Source organism: Petromyzon marinus, chromosome 42, assembly GCF_048934315.1.
Source record: "Petromyzon marinus isolate PM22_M1 ecotype Great Lakes invasive population chromosome 42, UKy_Petmar_22M1.pri1.0, whole genome shotgun sequence".
Taxonomy (NCBI): domain Eukaryota; kingdom Metazoa; phylum Chordata; class Hyperoartia; order Petromyzontiformes; family Petromyzontidae; genus Petromyzon; species Petromyzon marinus.
The window spans coordinates 2,512,631-2,532,617 of NC_133708.1; the positions used below are offsets into that span (position 1 = coordinate 2,512,631).

General features: G+C 48.3%; 1 protein-coding gene across 1 annotated transcript; it reads right to left on the bottom strand.

Moving 5' to 3' along the window:
- Window positions 1–3,181: 3,181 nt before the first annotated feature.
- On the bottom strand, window positions 3,182–19,003 carry LOC142930569 (twinfilin-2-like). The gene is made up of 4 exons (XM_076073421.1): window positions 18,852–19,003; window positions 9,108–9,185; window positions 5,453–5,637; window positions 3,182–3,409 (listed from the first exon to the last, which is right to left on the bottom strand). The coding sequence occupies exons 1-4, from the start codon at window positions 18,988–18,990 to the stop codon at window positions 3,197–3,199; spliced, it is 615 nt and encodes a 204-aa protein (XP_075929536.1). The 5' UTR covers window positions 18,991–19,003; the 3' UTR covers window positions 3,182–3,196.
- Between the last annotated feature and the right edge of the window lie 984 nt (window positions 19,004–19,987).

Here is a 19,987-nt window from a genome sequence, read left to right on the forward strand (position 1 = left end):
ATGAACAGAGAGTGAAGCTGCAACCCAAACGCCGACACGCAGAGCTCATCTCACGCAGCTACACGCCCGGGCTGTCTGAAGCTGCGGCAATCGGAAACGCAGGGAAAGCTCGCGCACGCACACACGTGTTCCGTGACGCTTTCCAACGCACGCGTTGTCTCCCCCCGGGGGGGGGGGGGGGGGGGGGAGGGGCAGGGCATTTAATTAGCGGCGCTGGAAGCCGACGGGACGGGTGGCGGTGAGGGCAGACGTGAGCTTGAACAGCCCCGGGCCGATCCGGCAAAACCGCTCCACGGGCTGTAACCAGTCCAGCTATCGGCACCGTGTGTGTGTGTGTGTATGACAAAACAAAATAGCTATGCTTGATTTCAGTGTTAAATATTATACATTCTACACTACATACAACTTAAACAATGAAAATACTGCACGTGTATACATCACCCCATGCCGAGTCTTCGAGATTGGTGGTAAGTACGGTACAGTGAAAACAGTAACTTTTTAAAGTAGGATGTTTATGCAAATTTCATATAGCAAACAAATTTAAAACACTAAAAAACAAATAACAACACGTAAAAACATCAATATTAGAGGTTTTTTGGTGAGATCGTGTAAATATAAATGTGTCGTTAAACCCGCCACCCCCACCCGACACAGCCAATCAGTAAGGTTGTCACGTAAACAGAACGTGCCACATCAGGCTGTCACCTGATGATGCTAGCTGTAATTACTGGCAAAACGTCATACAGGAATTGTAAATCTTGCAGGTGTTACTCTGCAACACACCGGTTAGTGCTGTACTAGCAATGAATTGGCACGTTTTTATTTACGTGACACAAACCTTACTAATTGGCTGTGTCGAGGTGGTGGTGGCGGCGGTGGTGGTTTAACGCCACATTTATATTTACGCCAGCTAACCCCAAAAAAGCTTCTATTGCGGGCTAGCTTGACCGCCGACAAGTGGACACGTTTGCCTGGCTCACGTCCCCCAGGATGAAGGCAACGCTTGGATCGACGTCGCCAGTGGAACAGCAGCAGCAGCACGACCCCACATTGAGGCTTCGTTCCGGATTGGATCATCCTTTACGAGAGTTAGCGTGCGACAACCCTCCCCTCCTGCCGCACCTCAGATCAGCACGGCTGGCTACGTACGGCGGCGGAAGAAGTTCAACGTACATACCCTACGCGTACCCCCACCCCTGCTTACGGACAGGGACAAGGTATACAAAGTCCAATGACGTAGCTTCTAACCCCGCGCTGTAAGTGATCTGATACGTGTGTTATTGCCTTTGTGCTGTTCGCCTTTTGGTGTTGTTCTCTGGTCTGACACTGGTGAGAATAGGCCATGAAGTCGCCTGTCTCTGCTCTAAGCCAGTTTCAAAGTCAATTGCATATATTTTCAGAGCATGTTTGTTCATGTGAACCTGATTCCTTGCAAAATGTTTATATTTGGTGTTTGAACATCTGAACGCCTGCTGTTTTATTGCTAGAAAGGTTAAACACCTATTCTTATTTTTCACAGACGGACCGACAGCTGACGCATAAACGCTCTCAACAACTTGCGTTGGAAAGCGCCGAACAGAACACACCGAGCCGGGAACGTCGCCTGCAACGCCCCCGCGCACACCGGTTCCATCACGAGCAGCAGTGGCTCGTACGACCGCCAGTCAGCAGCAAGTAACCAATTACTTGAAGAGCCAATACAAACCGACCCGGAGGCATTTTGATTGTGCATTCCCAATCTCTGCTGCTCAACAATGTACGCATGTACGCTGAACTTCTTTCATACCGTACGTAGTGTAAAATAGTGTAGTGTATAGTGTAAAGTGTGTGAGTCTGTGGGTCTCTGTGTAAGTCTTTGTATGTACTGTATGTTGAACTTCTTTCGCACCGTACATAGCCAACCTTGCTAATCGGAGGTGCGGGGGAAGGACAATGAATGTGTACATAGCCTAAGTAACACGTGTGTGTGTGTCTGTGTCCGTGTGTGTCCGTGTGTGTCCGTGTGTGTCGGTGTGGGGAGGCTCTGGCGAAGCGGTTAGTGCGCTGCGCTATGAACCCAGCGACTCGAGTTCGATTCCCGCTGGTGGCCAACACCAGTGAGGAATATCTGCATTGGTCCTGAGCCTCTCCTAGGTCGACTCAGCCTCAAATGCATACCTGATGTCATGTGTAAACGTCGCGACTGGGGAGACAAAAGGGGCCGACCGTGGTGTTGGCCACCCACCCCCTCGTATGCCGTGCTGACCTTCATAGGTGCCCGCTAACAGCACTTGGACCAACAGTCCGTTAAAGGTTATATGGGGGATCTTTGTCTTTGGGGAGGCAGTCACCCTCCAGCAACAGCGGAGGGCAGAGAAGCGACGCTCACAAGGAGCGGAGCGCTGAGCGGCTAATATGCAGCGAGTTGGCACAGTCGGGGTCACAGGTGGTGCATCTGCCAGTCATCTCAGTTGGTCAACCCGTGGCAGCTGCTGGGTCTTTCCAATGACCTCCTGCCAGCGGAGCCTAAGCAACTTCAAGTGGCCTCAAAGCGGAAGCAGCCTGGCACAAGCGCCTTGATAACTTCACAGATATTTAGTGGCGAGCGGCAGTTGTTGTTGCGAGTGGGTGAGCGAGTGCGAATGAATGGGTGGGTGTGTTGTTGTGCCCAGCCACCGCATGCCCAAGTAGCTTCGGTTTGGCCAGATAGAGGGGGCTAAATGGGCACGACACGGGCTGGAGAAGAGATGGACTGATACGGTACGGGAGGATCTGGAGCTGAGTGGACTTGCCGAAGACTGGTACCAGCGGTACCAAGATCGGCCTCTATGGAGGAGGCTCGTGAAGGATGCTACTGGGCAGTTGGAGGCAGTCACCCTCCAACAACAACGGAAGGCGGAAGCGACGCTCACAACAATGAGCGGAGAGCTGGGCAGCTAAAACGCAGCAAGTTGGCACAGTAGGGGGCACAGATAATGCATCTGCCAGTCATCTCAGTCCATCGACTCGTGGCACCTGGGTCTGTCCCTTGACTTTCCGCTAGCGGAGCCTGGCACAAGCGCCTTGATGACTTCGCAGATATTTAGTGGCGAGCGGCAGTTGTTGTTGTTGCGAGTGGGTGAGCGAGTGCGAATCAGCGAGTTGTCGTGACCCGCAGTGTGGTGGTGAGACGAGGCTGTCAGTGTCTGGTCTATAAGGAATTGGCGCGTGGGGACGTTCACGGGGAAAAAGCAGCCACGGTAGCAGCAGCAATAGAAGAACAATAAGGAAGCGGATCACCGTCGGGAGGTCCACGATAACCGTGGCGCGGGGCGGTCGCGGTGATTTTGCCAACCTTCTCTGTGCCGTAGAGCTCCTCCTTGATGTGGCCTCCACCAAACTCCTTCTTCACCGTGGCCCGGGTCGCCGCGTACAGCATCTTCTGACGCACCTAAGAGGGGGCGGCACGCGGGGTGGGGGACAGGGCGGGGTGACATCTTTGTACTTGTGTGTGTGTGTACACACACGATCGCGTTTGATTGTGTACCTATGTAATGGCAATAGAACCTGCATTGTGGTGTGAGGGGACTAGTAGCCACGGGAGGTAATGACAGAGGAGTCAGCCTAGAGTGTGAGTGGACTAGTGGCCACGGGAGGTAATGACAGAGGAGTCAGCCTAGAGTGTGAGTGGACTAGTGGCCACGGGAGGTAATGACAGGGGTATCAGTTGTGAGTGCGAAGGGACTGGTGGCTATGGGAATCATCGAGAAGGGGAGCGTGATCAGGCGACGAAAGCGGACGGTGGAGTCTGCCGGTAGACGGAGCGTCCAGAGTCAGCGAGAATGAACGAGAGGGGGGGCGTGGCCTCGTGTTGGTATATAAGGGAGATGCGCGAGAGACTCGGGGTTGTTGCACTAGGGTCTCCGCCTGATGTCAAGTGAACGTGTCTTCAATAAAGTGCAATCTCAAGAGAAGTGTGTCAAGTCGTCATTACACCTATAACAATGGATGCGTGTGTGTGCATGTGTAATAGACCAGCAATTGTGTAAGTGTGCCTAAGTATGAGTACCTGTGATTGTGCAAGCGTACCCGTGATTATGTACATAAACCCGTCATTGTATATGTACACCTGCAATGTGTACATATATCTGTGATTGTGTATGTATACCCATGCTTGTGTAAGCGTACCCATGATTGTGTATGCATACCCTAGACGTGGGACCATCTACACATGATTGCGTACATACTACACTACGCTACTATACATTATACACTACACTACTATAGACTGCACACGACGCTATACACTACAAAAGCAAAACATTACAGTAAGATTTGGTACAGTACACAAAATTCAAAAACTAGTATCTTGCATTAAAGACGCATTACCTAAATTATCAACAGAAGGTGTATATCAGATTAATTGTTTATGTGGCAGATGCTATATTGGACAGACGGGACGTAATATCAGCATAAGACTAAAAGAACATCAAAGAAATATTAAATTATCTCAAACACAACTGTCGGCAGTGGCAGAACATGCTTGTCAACAAGGACACCCAATTGATTTTGATAACGTTGAAGTGTTGTGTAAAACTAATTATTACTGGCATAGACTAATTAGAGAATCCATTGAAATTGAGAGGAATAGAAATAACTTTAATCGCTCTGACAGCTACAGGCTTAGTGCGGCTTTGAAGCGTATTATTAAATAATACATATTACAATTCCTTATAGGGGAAACACATACTAATTAACGGATTACTAACGTAGCATATAATCACAATAACACACATTACAACTAATTACTAATCTACAACTCATTACTAATCATAACCATTGACTGATTACTAATCGATTATATAATTACAATACCCCCCCCCACCCCGCCTCAAATCACTGCACCTGAAATGAGTTAAATGATGACATCACCCTGCTGCTCTATTTAAGACCGGGAGCAAGCGAGGGCTTTACCATTCTGGCGAATTGCCCGATGATGCTGGATGTAATTACCAGCGAAACGTCGTACTCAAACTGTAAATGTTGTGGATTCACTCTTCAACACACCGGTGGGCTAAAGTAGTGAACTATTTGTCTTTTGTCAACGTGACACTTTTTTTGCTGATTGGCCGTGTCGGGTGGTGGAGGGTTCATACTCTTTGGTTCTATTCGGTAAAGTTTATTTTTTTACCTACGTGACTTTACCGAATAGAACCAAAGAGTATGGATCCTTGCAGTCACGAAAGTTTCAAATCTAGAATTGGTGGAGGGTTACGACACATTTATAAATAACGCGATCTAACCCAAAAACCTTTATTATGAATAATATTGGTCGCGAAAGCCTACGTGTTAAACTGACACTACAGTATACAGTACACTATACGCTCGACCTCCATACACTAAACTCTACTATAAACTACACTATAAACTGCATCATTATCACGGTTGGCTACGTAAGGTACGTACACTGTTTGGCAGTGCGTGCGTAACGAACCGGTGAGCTGTCGGGACACCAGGTGATGAAGAGCCACTCGTGCCCCTGCGGGTTCTGCGAGTCGAGGCGGTACAGCAGGTAGCACGGCTGCTCGGGCTCCAGCACCGACTGGACCAGCGCGTCGTACTCCGCGTCCCACGCCTGCTCCGGCCGCCGCTCGTCGGCCAGCACCAGCGTCTCTGTGCCTGGTGGCGCGCGAGCGGCGCGTCATTAGCGTGGCCGGTGGCCACAGAAATCAGCCCCTGGTCGGAGCTGGCAACGCTTTCCAAATTATTTTAATTTTTTATCACCAGGTAAGGTCCCCAAGTGAGCTACGTAGCTCTTTGTCACAGGCAGAATGTTTATCTATGTTGGAGGAGGAATCATATGGGCTACATAGCTCTTTGTCACAGGCAGAATGTTTATGCTGGAGGAGGAATCAGATGAGCTATGTAGCTCTTTGTCATAGGCAGAATGTTTATCTATGCTGGAGGAGGAATCAGATGAGCTACGTAGCTCTTTTTCACAAGCAGAATATTTATCTATGCTGGAGGAGGAATCAGATGAGCTACATAGCTCTTTGTCACAGGCAGAATGTTTATCTATGCTGGAGGAGGAATCCGATGAGCTACGTAGCTCTTTGTCACAGGCAGAATGTTTATCTATGTTGGAGGAGGAATCAGATGAGCTACGAAGCTCTTTGTCACAGGCAGAATGTTTATCTATGCTGGAGGAGGAATCCAGCCACATAGCTCTTTGTCACAGGCAGAATGTTTATCTATGCTGGAGGAGGAATCAGATGAGCTACGAAGCTCTTTGTCACAGGCAGAATGTTTATCTATGCTGGAGGAGGAATCCGATGAGCCACGTAGCTCTTTGTCACAGGCAGAATGTTTATCTATGGTGGAGGAGGAATCAGATGAGCTACGTAGCTCTTTGTCACAGGCAGAATGTTTATCTATGGTGGAGGAGGAATCAGATGAGCTACGTAGCTCTTTGTCACAGGCAGAATGTTTATCTATGGTGGAGGAGGAATCAGATGAGCTACGTAGCTCTTTGTCACAGGCAGAATGCTTATCTATGGTGGAGGAGGAATCAGATGAGCTACGTAGCTCTTTGTCACAGGCAGAATGTTTATCTATGGTGGAGGAGGAATCAGATGAGCTACGTAGCTCTTTGTCACAGGCAGAATGTTTATCTATGGTGGAGGAGGAATCAGATGAGCTACGTAGCTCTTTGTCACAGGCAGAATGTTTATCTATGCTGGAGGAGGAATCAGATGAGCTACGTAGCTCTTTGTCACAGGCAGAATGCTTATCTATGGTGGAGGAGGAATCAGATGAGCTACGTAGCTCTTTGTCACAGGCAGAATGTTTATCTATGGTGGAGGAGGAATCAGATGAGCTACGTAGCTCTTTGTCACAGGCAGAATGTTTATCTATGGTGGAGGAGGAATCAGATGAGCTACGTAGCTCTTTGTCACAGGCAGAATGTTTATCTATGCTGGAGGAGGAATCAGATGAGCTACGTAGCTCTTTGTCACAGGCAGAATGTTTATCTATGGTGGAGGAGGAATCAGATGAGCTACGTAGCTCTTTTTCGCAGATGTCCAATAGGGGGCACCGGGGTCAGAAAGCGACGACAACAACAGGCAGTGCAACGACGCCGACAGAAGCGCAATGTATAGCAAAGGTAAGCAAATCACAAAAATAAATATTTTTATTTTACAAGGTAGTGCCCCACTGAGCTCTGTAGGCCTTTTGCTGAAGCGACCGTGGACATCAATGATGGCTCAACAAAGGAGGCTTATCATCGTCACGTGGAAATGTCACGGCAGACAAATACTGAAAAGGCGTGACGTCGATTCTGAACGTGGAGGGAAAAACCGGAGGACCCGGAGAAAAATCCACGCGACCATGGGGAGAGAGACAAGCAAACTTCAAATATACCGCAGGCGTCGGGGTCGGGATCAAATTCACGACCTCCTGCATACCAGGCGAGGGAGTTAACATCTCGCCACGGTGGTGCACCGAAGGTTGATGGCACTAAACGTTCCGTCTGCCTATAACAAGGCAGGGGTGGTTGTCCAATATTAACGATTGCAGCCAACGAGCGGCTGGTGGCCACGCTGTCGCTGCTGCACGTGGCCGTCGCCCGTGATCCAATGCCGCAGTAGAGGCAGCACCGAGGGTTGATGGATCACGCACAGATGATGCGAAGCTCCCTTCTATCCCTGGGCATTGAGGAGGTGCCGTACTCTGGCTCGCCAGGAGAATGCGATGCAGCAAGGTGTTGACTGGCACTATCTGCTGTGCCTTCTGTACGGGGATAGGGCGTTGCCCCCTCGCATGGCGTGGGTTTTCTCCAGGTGCTCCGGTTGCCTCCCTCCCACATGAAATATAAACACTCACTAAGTTGGCCGAAAACATCTTAATATGTAGAGAACTGCAGAGCTATAGCTTGGCGGCGGCTCACCCCCTGGCAGCCTGCCAGCTCCTGTGTCTGTGGTTCCTACTCAGCGATTGTGGGAGGACAATTGCATGAACGACACGATCTAAAATTAATCAAACATTTACTTATTTTATGAGTGAATGGATGATGAAGTGATTCGGTGACTAAATTAATAAATGCGCAAATGAACGAACGAATTCGGGTAATGAATGAGTAGGTGAATGAGTTGAGTAGATGAGTGAATGAGCAAGTGCGTAGGTCAGCGGTTCTCAACCTGGGGTGCACGCCACCCCCTGGGGGTGCGAGACATGGCCAGGTTTTTTTTTTAGAAGGTAAATCATCGAACACACAAATTAATCATAGTTACAACTTAAATTTAGGTTTAAAGCTTTCGTGACTGCAGGGATTCATATTCTTGGTTCTTTCGGTAAAGTCACGAAGAAGGGAAACAATAAAATAATAAAAATATAAAACAAAAAAATTATCACGACGTTTCGACTGCAACACAAGCAATCATCATCAGGTGTGAAAACCACAGCAAGAAAATTTCGGGATATATGTGGATAGCCTCATGAACGAATCTCTCATGAGGCTATCCACATATACAAACAGAGAATTTCAACCGAGAAGATGGATTCTGGTTTAGCAATCATTGGAAGAATTTGATAAACCATTTCGGGTCTTAATTGATTGTTCACGCTTACGGTGGCTTTCAGACCACATCCATTATTTTCGTCTCCCCCCTCCTCTTTTCCGAACATAGATGGACTCGTCCATCTGAACAAACTGTCAAATCTCTCTCCATGGTTCTAACGTTAAAAATAACCGCCACTTTTTTCAAATTTTCTTGCTGTGGCTTTCACACCTGATGATGACTGCTTGTGTTGCAGACGAAACGTCGTGAGAATTTTATTGTTTTATATTTTTATTATTTTATTGTTTCCCTTCTACGTGGTGACTTTACCAAAAGAACCAAGAATATGGTTACAACTTACTTTGTTGTAACAAAGTAAGTTACAACCCACTTTGTTTAATCAAACCCAATGTATTTATTAACATTATAAATTGTTCAAAACAATTGAGAACCAAAGGGGGTGCAAGGCTGCAGTAAAGGTTTAAGAACCGCTGGCGTAGATGAATGAATGAGTAGGTGGCCGATTCAACAAATGAGTGAGTGAATGGATCACTGAAGAAGCGAGGAATGAGTGCAGAAGCGGCAGCGAACCATCGTCGATGGCGATCTTGATCAACCGCACGTCCCCTCCGCGTGCTCGCCCCAAGAAGTCGCGCAGGTCCTGGGACGCTGGAGCACAAAGACAAAGATCCCCCGTGCAGTTTTACACAGACCGCTGGGGCAAGTGCTGTTGGCGAGCACCTATGAAGGCCAGCACGCCAAACGAGGGGGTGGGTGGCCAGCACCACGCTTGATTGCCTTTGTCTCCCCAATGGCGATGTTCACACATGGCACTGCGTATTCATTTGAGGCCGAGTCGACCTACGGGAGGCCCAAGACCGGTTCGGATAATCGTCACTGGTCTTGGCCATGAGCGGGAATCGCCCTCGGGTCGTCGGGTTCGTAGCGCAGCGCACAAAACGCTACACCACGTGACGTCGACCACGGCACTTGTGCCAGGCCAGGTGCACCTTGAGGCCATCACGTGAAGTGTCAAAGGCTCGCTGGCAGGAGGTCATGGAACAGACCCGGGTGCCATGGATTGACCGACTGAGATGACTGGCAGATGCACCAATTGTGCTCTCCACTGTGACAACTTGCAGCATTTTACAAATCCTGCAACACTAGTCCTGTGAACCAGCAGGTTGCAATGATGTACACACGTGGACAAAGATCCTTCAACAGTGTTGGGGCAAGCGGTTAGCGAGCACTTATGAAGGCCGGCATAGCACATGAGGGGGAGGTTAGCAAAAACCACGCCCCCATCCGCATTTGTCTCCCCAGCGCTGATGCTGACACGTCGCACAAAGGTACTCGGTTTAAAAGGCCGAGTCGTCCAAGGGGAGGTCCAGGATCAGTTCAGATAATCGTCACTTGTGTTGGCTGCGAGTCAACGGGTTCGTAGGGCAGCACGCTAATTACAGCGCCACCGCTCCCCAGCAACAAACACAGACACACACTCGTACACAGACACACTCACTCACTGCACGCAATGCGTATTTCTGGTCGGACCGTTTATCACAAGGTCAGGGTTATTTAGAGGTGAATGATATGCGTCTGCATTGTTCTTTTGCATGTGTTGACACGCTATAAATTTTCACAATATCAGGATTCTTCGCCCGGTACCTTTACCAAAATGAAATCTAATCGTATTTAGCGCCTCTGTGTAGCTCACCGCAGCTCGTTACTTCCATCTCCCTCTCTTCCCTCCTCTCTCATCATCGAGATGTTAACTACCTCGCCTGATATACAGGAGTTCGAGGGTTTGATCCCAACCCTGACGCCTCTATATTTGGAGTCCGCGTGTTCACCCCGTGGTTACGTGGATTTTTATCCGGGTCCTCCGGTTTTTCCCTCCACATTTCGAATCAACGTCAAGCGTTTAGAGCATTTGGCCACTATAAATTTCCACGTGATAAGCCACTTAGTTGAGCAATCATTTGTGGCTAAGTCGCTTCTAAAAAAGAGCTATATCGCAGCAAAGTGGGCCTACCCTGGTGAAATAAAAAGTTTAGTTTAGTTAGTCTAGTATCATCACCACCCCTCTCATCGCTGACATCTTGGCCCGGTCATTACTTCCCCGCCTCCTCCCCAGCTCTCCTTCTTTCTTCCTGATGCTCATCATCTTTTTTCCCGGTCACCCTCGCAGCAGAAGCAGCAGCGGCTTTTGGCTGCTGGCCATCGAACAAAACAGTGGTCACCGCACAGCGTGGCGCTTTCAGGTGAGCTTCTGCGGCCGTCTGGAACGCTCTTCCCTTCCGATATTAGGAAGCCACTGGAGCTATGCACTTTTAATCTAGATTTGAAAACTCTTTTGAGAACTGCTTTCTGTGTTTAGCTTTCTGACCTTCCCCCTGCACCTCCGATTAACGCGAGTGGCTACGCACGGTGCGAAGGAAGTTCAACATATGTACATACATTAGGACGTGAAGACGGGCACAACATTTTATCATTGCAACTTTACCAATGCTAATGGTTATAACGCACACGCCGTCAGCTACGCAAGAAGGCAGTGTCCGAATACCGTATTATCCCGCATATAACCCGCGGGGTATACCACTTTTTACAAACAAAACAAGACCCTGCGGGGTATATGGAGGTGCGGGCTATCACAAAATATTTTTACACGTGTGACATGTCATGACGCGTTACATTTTTTCATGGTAGGACTATCCACTATGCAACACTTACCTTTGACTAAAGCACTGCTGAATAAACCACTCACACTACAATTGAGCATGTTATCACGTTTAAAATTATTCGAATTGTTTGTACAATTAAACGACGATGTTTGAAGTGGGCGCACTTTGTTTACCGGCGACGGCAGAGCTGGGGGCTATATGCGCATGTGGGCTATATGCACATGTGGGCTATATGCGCATGTGAGCTATATGTGCATGCGGGCTATATGCGCATGCGGGCTATATGCGGGAAAATACGGTACTTCCCACAGTCGTCTATCGGCTTACCCTCAGTTTTGATGCGCGCCCTCTTATACACAACTTTGAATCATTGCGTTGGCTCTTTCGCAACTGAGATGCATTCTGCAAAACGGGTGACACGCCTAGCGTGGGCCCTCCCCACCATCGTCACCCTCAGCCATTGTCTATCCACTGATGGATGATGGCCCTCCCAGGCCACCGACGCCACCACCGGCCACGATCCAGTGCGTGGTTCATTCCAGTTTTCGCTCCCGCACGTAAACCGATCTCACCGCTCCATCTTCGCGGTGGTCGCACTCCTGCTCGCGGTTCCCGTCATCAGTCTCGGCCATCGCCCTCCGCCTAAGCAACAAGACTCCCGCCCTTGCCCATTTGGGGCTCTGCGGTGGCGAGATGTTAACTCCCACGCCTGATACGCAGGAGGTTGCGGGTTCGATTCCCGACCCTGACGCCAGCTGTATATATGGAGCTTGCGTGCGTCTCTCCCCGTGGTCGCGTGGATTTGTCTCTGGGTCCTCCGGTTTTTTCCCCCGCCACATTTAGAATCAACGTCGCGCGTTTAGAGTATTTGGCTGTTGTAAACTTACACGTGATGATAAACCACTTCGATTAGCTATCATACGCGAGAGCCAAGCACGCTTCTGAAGGAGAACTACATAGCTCTGTGGGCCTTGCCTGATGAGAAAAAAATAGTTTCATCGCTTAAAACAAAATAGTTTAATAGTTTTCATTTACTTCCCTTAAATTCACGGACCTTCCATCGCATGACGTGTCGTCGTGTCGACCGTATCACGGCCAAACTGGACATCCGTGAAAAAAGGAGCTTTATAGCTCATCCGATTCCCCCAGTTTATATTCAGATTGTAAATGTTGCGGCCTTGGTCTCCAACACACCGGTGTGCTGTACTAGTAACGAATTGACCACGTTCTGTTTACGTGACAAACGTTACTAATTGGCCGTGTCGGGCGGTGGCGGGTTTAACGACACATTTATAAGTTCACGCGATCTAACCCAAAACACCTTCATTATGGATATACGTGAAGGCCGATGCTGAAAATATTGTGAAACGCGGCTGCAACACTTCCGCAGGGCTGCCCCAAAACAAGGAATTGAGGGACTCGTCTTGGAAAGCCACAGACGCTGAGAAAACAAAACCCGCCGAGGACTACTATGCCCGGGCTTGGCACGGCGTGCCCGCACGCCCACCCGCGCGGTACGGCCCAGTTTTTTTACGTCGTCTATCGCGGATCCAACGTCGCCCGCAGCGCCGGCGAGATTGGCAACCCACTCCCCGCGGGAACTAACAATGCGTATTTTTATGATTATTATTATTCTCCAAGCCACAACGCTTGGGGGGGGGGGGAGGGCGGGGCGCAGCGAGCGGCGTTTACGGAGAAAAATGTGGCGATCAGAAAATGTTGCGGTTCGCGATAGAACGCAGCCAAAAGCAAGGCCAATTTTGCCGGGGTGTTAACGGGCGATTCATCGATTAAACGCCGATTCTTAAGGCTCACGATAGAGGCGTGCTATTGTGTGAGCGCGAATCTAAATATTATTTTGAATTTGCAACTAATGACAAATAAAAAACTCGACACATTCGTCGGCGGCACCGCCTTAAAAGGAGAAACGCATAACGGGTGACGTTCCAGTCAACGGCTCTCCTTCGTTGCTGTGCTATTAACAGTTCTTTTGTGGTTCTTCCATTTGCGAATAATCGCACCAACTGTTGTCACCTTCTCACCAAGCTACTTGGCAATGGTCTTGTAGCCCATTCCAGCCTTGTGTAGGTCTACAATCTTGTCCCTGACATCCCTGGAGAGCACTTTGGTCTTGGCCATGGTGGAGAGTTTGGAATCTGATTGATTGATTGCTTCTGTGGACAGGTGTCTTATATACAGGTAACAAGCTGAGATTAGGAGCACACTCTTAAAGGGAGTGCTCTTAATCTCAGCTCGTTACCTGTATAAAAGACACCTGGGAGCCAGAAATCTTTCTGATTGAGAGGGGGTCAAATACTTATTTCCCTCATTAAAATGCAAATAAATGTATACCTTTTTTGACATGCGTTTTTCTGGATTGTGTTGTTATTCTGTCTCTCACTGTTCAAATAAATCTACCATTAAAATTATAAACTGATCATTTCTTCGTCAGTGGGCAAACGTACAGAATCAGCAGGGGATCAAATAATGTTTTCCCTCACTGTACATTAATCTACTCGACTATACATTATACACTACACTATTATACATTATACACTACGATACACTATTACACTACACACAACTATACATTACTATACACTACTACACTATACACTACTATACACTACTACACTATACATTACTATACACTATATACTACACTATTACACTATACACATACTCTAGCTCTTTTTGGGGAATTCCCAGGCGTTTCCGAGCCAGCCGAGCGACATCGTCCCGCCAGCAGCGTGTCCTGGGCCGGCCCCAGGATCTTCGCTCAGTGTATTGAGTTTTTTTTTAATTATTTCTGCTCGTGCAGCGCCGTCAGTGCAGCGTCGCCACGTAAATTGTCGATCCGTGGGCGTGGGTGCTGTACATTAGTTCACGTGACTCCGAAAGCCACATACCCACGAAGGCAGTAACCAAAATCGATTAATGAATAGAATTGTGACCTCATTAGTCTTGACGACTGGCCATCATCCCAACGAGCCGTGACGTTCACTGCTCAAGCCCACTAACTGTACTTATTTAAGTCTCATTCTGATCCATTTGTTCCTCTTCCCGTCTCACTTTTGTTCCACCCTCTCTCCTGTATACCCTTGCCTGGTATACAGGAGGTTGTGGGGTTCAATCCTCACAATGACGATGCCTGTTATATACTCCGAGATTGTCTCTCCCATCATTATCACGGTGGCTAGGAGATGTTAACTAGCTCGCCTGACCATGAGGCCTGTATATTTGGAGTTTGCATTTCACCCCGCGTGAATGTGGATTTTTTTTCTGGGTCCTCTGGTTTTTCCCTCAACATTTATAATTATCAACATCACGCGTTTAAAGCATTTGGCTGATAGAAATGCCCACACGATGATAAACCACTTCATTGAACGTTCATTTGTGGACAGGTCGCTTCTGAAGAGCTCTATAGCTCAGTGGGGCCTTACCTGGTAAAATAAAAATATAGTTGAATAGTTTTAATAGTTTGGTCTGCAGCATAGCTAATGATGCACAGAAATGATGGCATGACAACTGCAAAATGCCACTTTGAAGCAAGGGTTGGCGGACCGCGCAGACATCTGTGAAAACTACAAACCCTCTAGTAAGCTGCGAGGAGGCCAGTTCAGCAAGTGTATTCACGAACCCATACGTATGGATCCTTGTGAATTCCAAGTTGAAAAAATGTCCATCCATTGAATGCTGAATAGCACTGCGCCTTGCTTTACATGCCAATCGTTATGATAGTCTTTTGTCCCCGCGTGTGTCTGAGATCTTATCTGAGTTCCCAGGTTTCCTCGTACACACAAAACACTCATTCAAAATGAATTTGCAAAACACATCCCACTGCAGGACTAATATGACATCAAGTCTCAAGACTCGATGAGGCTTTTATGGATAAATTATCCAAAATGATGCATTGTGACGGCTGCCTTATGAATAAGCAAGTTACGGCCCAGCACACGACCAATGACAGGTCAAATAAACAGTTCGAAGCAGTAGCGAAGCTCACGTGGAGGCAGGCAGGGGGTGCGTGCCTTGGCCTCCCCACCCCGGTGGTCACAGCTACGAGTTGGGGGCCCCCTTGACAACCACCATGAGATTTATTTTCAACAGTTGGCAAGGAACAACACACACTTGTTTAAAACGGAGCGTCCCCCCACAGCGTTAAATATTCGAGACCGTGAGCTTGACGATGTGATTCGGGCAAGGGGAGCCCGCGATATACAATAATAGCCAAGGTGCGTCCGTGTGAGACAATCAAATATTTGGACTCTACCTGACCGACTGCCGCACCCAGCTCAGCTGACAATGTCGTTACTACGCCACTGCTTCTAAGCATGACATTTCTATCACTGCGGGAACTTACATTATTAGCAGACAACAGCCACGATATATTCTAAACATTTCCGTCGCAGAAGCTGTGTTTTGATTGACAACACGTCATGGGATCACACTGTATTTGCGATAAATTCTTGCTGTACATGATTTAGAATTTTTATTTAAAGCTTTCGTGACTGCAGGGATTCATATTCTTGGTTCATTCGGTAAAGTCACGTAGAAGGGAAACACTAAAATAATACAAATATTATTGTTTTATATTTTTATTATTTTAGTGTTTCCCTTCTACGTGACTTTACCGAAAGAACCAAGAATATGATTTAGAATGTTCATGTAATAATGCACAGCTCCTCTGTCAGGCCACTGCGAGATGAAGACCTGTCCCAAGCAGAGTTGGGGGTTCTTTAACCATACTTCACCAGTTAGAGCTTGGTGACTTGTCCAGGACCAGTTCGGATATCACTCGCCACTAATGTCAGCCACGACGGGGATCAAATTCAGGTCTCCGGATTCAGAGCGCAGTGCACTAACGATCGGAGTTATGACCAGGCGGGAATTGAACTCAGGAGGCTGGGTTCATAGTACAGTGTGCTTTACCACTCAGCCCAGCACTGCATCCCTTATACATGTAACAAACAGAGAAATCATATTACGTAACCAGCCACCCGTTTTTCTTGCTCACATTATGCCCAGGTCACACTTGTTACAAAATGAGACTATTCTGCAACCTCCAGTTGTCCATACCTGTCAACCCATACGGTTTACCCGTGTTCTTGTACAGGGAAATCGAGTTTTCAGGTTCATACTGCATACAGCCGTTTCAATACGGGCAAAAAACACATGTCCATTTGTTTGTGTTTCTCCCTTGTGACGGGACTTTGTAAGATGAACCTGAGATTTATATGGGCACGCGGTGACCAATAAGGTCTGAATTGGTCTGTAATAAGGTAGGCACTGCTAAGGGGTTGATATGTACGCACTTGTCACAAAATTACACTATTTAGGAATCTTCAGTTGTCCCCACTGGTGAAACAAATAAAGTCGACTTCAACGTCTTGTACTGCAACATACAAGGAACAACCCTCACTGAGTCCCGAGACTCATTTAGACGCGGGTCCTACAATGGAACGATTTATTAAAAACATATTTTAGTTTTTCCGTGCAAGCCATTGGTGATTGGACGGGAGGCCATAACACTTGGCTACACCTGGGAATCCAGGATCATCTCGGATGGGCGGCTGCCACTAGTCTTGCGTCTCTTGCACTGCCTCTTGGATTGTCTCTTACTGTTCGCCTTTTCGCGTTGTTCTCCGGTGAGACAAGGCCAGATGAAGAAGGCTGGCTCTGGTGTGTAGGCCAATCAGTTGCATACATTATCAGAGCATGTTTGTTTTTGCAAAATATACCTATTGTGTTTCAGCATCTTAGCAGAACTTGTTTTATTGCCAGAAAGGGGTAAAAGCCTCTATGAATCCCCTACCACTTGCCTCCATTCATTCATTCCGCGGCGAATAAATCAACACGAGCCATGGTCAATCCACTGCTGGATTGAAGCCCCCCCCCATCCCCAACTTCCCCAAGTTGCCGCCTATCCCAAGACGTAATTGTATCGTTCCGTCGTCTCCTGGGGCGTCCCGTCTTTCAAGACGCATCCCCCGTCTCCTTGAAGCCATCGTGACGCGTCCTGCCCAAGCCAATGTGGAAAAAGAGCTTTATAGCTCATCGGATTCCACCAATGCCATTAAATATTCGGATTCAAGTTAAACTCTTCTCTGACATAGCGAGTGGCGGCGTGCTTGAGAATTGTTTGTTTCTGTAACGTTCTTACCCGCACCGACTGTACACATGTGGAAAAATAGATTTATAGCTCATCGGAATCCAAAGAGCTTTATAGCTCATCGGATTCCACCGACATAAACAAACATTTTGATTCAAGTTAAACTCTTCTTTGACACAGCACGTGGCATCATTTTGACACAGCACGTGGCATCATTTTGACACAGCACGTGCTATATTGGGCCCACGGGTTCGCTCCACTTCCTTGTCTAAAGGTGCAAAATCCAAGCGGGTATCTCTTAGGAGGAGGGGTGGGGGTTCTCTCAAGCATCACCTTTGTTTAACTTTTACCTAAGGAATCAGTCTGTTGAAAGAGATTTCTGACGAACACTTTGTACGCGCAACGATAGCAGGGAAAAAAACACAAATCGATAACAGCTGAGAACTTAAATGCGGGTTCCAAAGCTTCAAAAGTCTTGGGCGTCTTACACGCCAGAGGCTTGCGCTGGTCGACCAAGTTCAATCCCCGACCACGGCTAACATCAGTGGCGAGTCGTTTCTGGGTCTTGCCCGCCCACCCTTCCCGCTCTGACCAGCGGGGTGAAGTATGGCCAAACGTCCCGTACGACTGCCAGTTTTTTTTTTGGGGGGGGCGGGGGATGGGTGGGTTCCTTCCATCCAAAACAGCAGGTTAACAAACGGTTGCATAGCGTGTACACATTTTATACTGTATATATACACACACGATTAAAAAAAACACGGATTTCCCTCCCCACAAGATGCCAATCAAAAAATGTAATTCACGGGTTTAGACTTCCCAAAGTGAGCAAGGGAGAGCTTCCTAAAAAAAATAAAAAATACACCCGGAGTCCCGCGCAAGGTTCTCTAGCGTACAAACAAAAACCCCGCGGCATTTCACCGCTTTAAGGTCGCGTTCAACGAGCCCTCATTCATTAAAACACCGGCGGACTAACACTGCGATAACTACTACACAACTACCACACGCGCCGTCGCTTTAAGATGCGTCTCTGTTCATATTTAGTTTGTCGCGGTTGTACCCGACTCGAGAGCCCCATGGCTCACAGGGCTATACCCGAATGAATTTAACTTGAACACACAGGCAGGAGAGGTTTGCATAGCGCAACAATTACCGCGCGGCACCGTGATTTTAAAGTGGTCTCATTCGTTGAACGAGGCTTCAATTTCGAATCGAGAGAGCTCCAACCGGACACGCCGCTTAGCTGCTAGAAGAAAATAACAAAAGTGGCGCTGGGGAATCATCCAGCAGTGGATTGAGCAAAGGTTGCTGATGTGGTGGGAGCCGGGGGTTGTGGTGGTGGAGGGGGGGGGAGAAACCCGGGCGGCGCGACCTGCACAGCGCGGCCGAGTGAAGCCTGCGGGGCCACTCAGGCGAGAGTGGTGGCGCCCGGGAAACGCCTTGAAGGGGAGATTGAAGCCGGGACGATTTAACGGAGGAAAATGAATGGGACCCGGGGGCCGGAGACAGAGGAGCAAGAGAAAGAAGCACAGCCAGGCGCCTTACCGACTATGCCGGTCTGGTGAGACATGGCTTGGATTATCGATGAGTTGAGGGGAAACCGGGGACTCGGGCGAGACCGGAGGAGACGAGGCTGAGCCAGGCCACGCCCAGCGACAGCCCGGACACGCCCACCGACACGCATGCCACGCCCATCGAGTCAGGCCACGCCTATTTGACCACCACTACATTTTTTTTATTAAAATCAGAGTATTTATTTCTGCTGCAGGAGAAATCCAATGAGCAATAAAGCTCTCTTTTTTTCCCCGCAGATGCCCAGTAGGGGCACGGGATAAGAACGTCACAAACAACAAACAATACAGACGATAGTAGTGCAAAGTACAAGAAAGGTAAAAAAATAACCCAAACATTCAAATCCAACTAAACCATCCCCCCACATCCGACAAGACAAAGCCACACTGATGTCTATTCACTTATTGTTCAAAAGCGACCTGGCCACAAATGACAGCTCAACAAAGTGGCCCATCATTTGGACATTTGTAGCAGCGAAATTATCTAAATGCTCTAAACGCGTGATGTTTCGAAATGTGGAGGGAAAAACCGGAGGACCCGGGGAAAAAATCCACACGACCACGGGGAGAGACAGAGACACCGCAAAACTCCAAATATTCAGCAGCAGCAGGCGTCAGGGTCTTGATAGAAACCACGCGCTCCTGTAGAGCAGGCGAGGTAGTTAACATCTCTACAGGGAGAGAGACAGAGACACCGCAAACTCCAAATATACAGCAGCAGGCGTTAGGGTCGGGATGTAACCCACGACTTCCTGTATACCAGGCGAGATAGTTAACATCTCTACAGGGAGAGAGAGACACCGCAAAACTCCACAAATACAGCAGCAGCAGGCGTCAGGGTCGGGGTCGTACCCACGACCTCCTGTACACCAGGCGAGGTAGTTAACATCTCTACAGGGAGAGAGAGAGACACGCAAACTCCAAATATACAGCAGGGTCGCGATCGAACCCACGACCTCCTGTACACCAGGCGAGGTAGTTAACATCTCTACAGGGAGAGAGACACGCAAACTCCAAATTTACAGCAGGCGTCGTGATCGAACCCCCGACCTCCTGCATACCAGGTCGAGGAAGAATACATCTCTTAAAACACCACATATACATGTACTT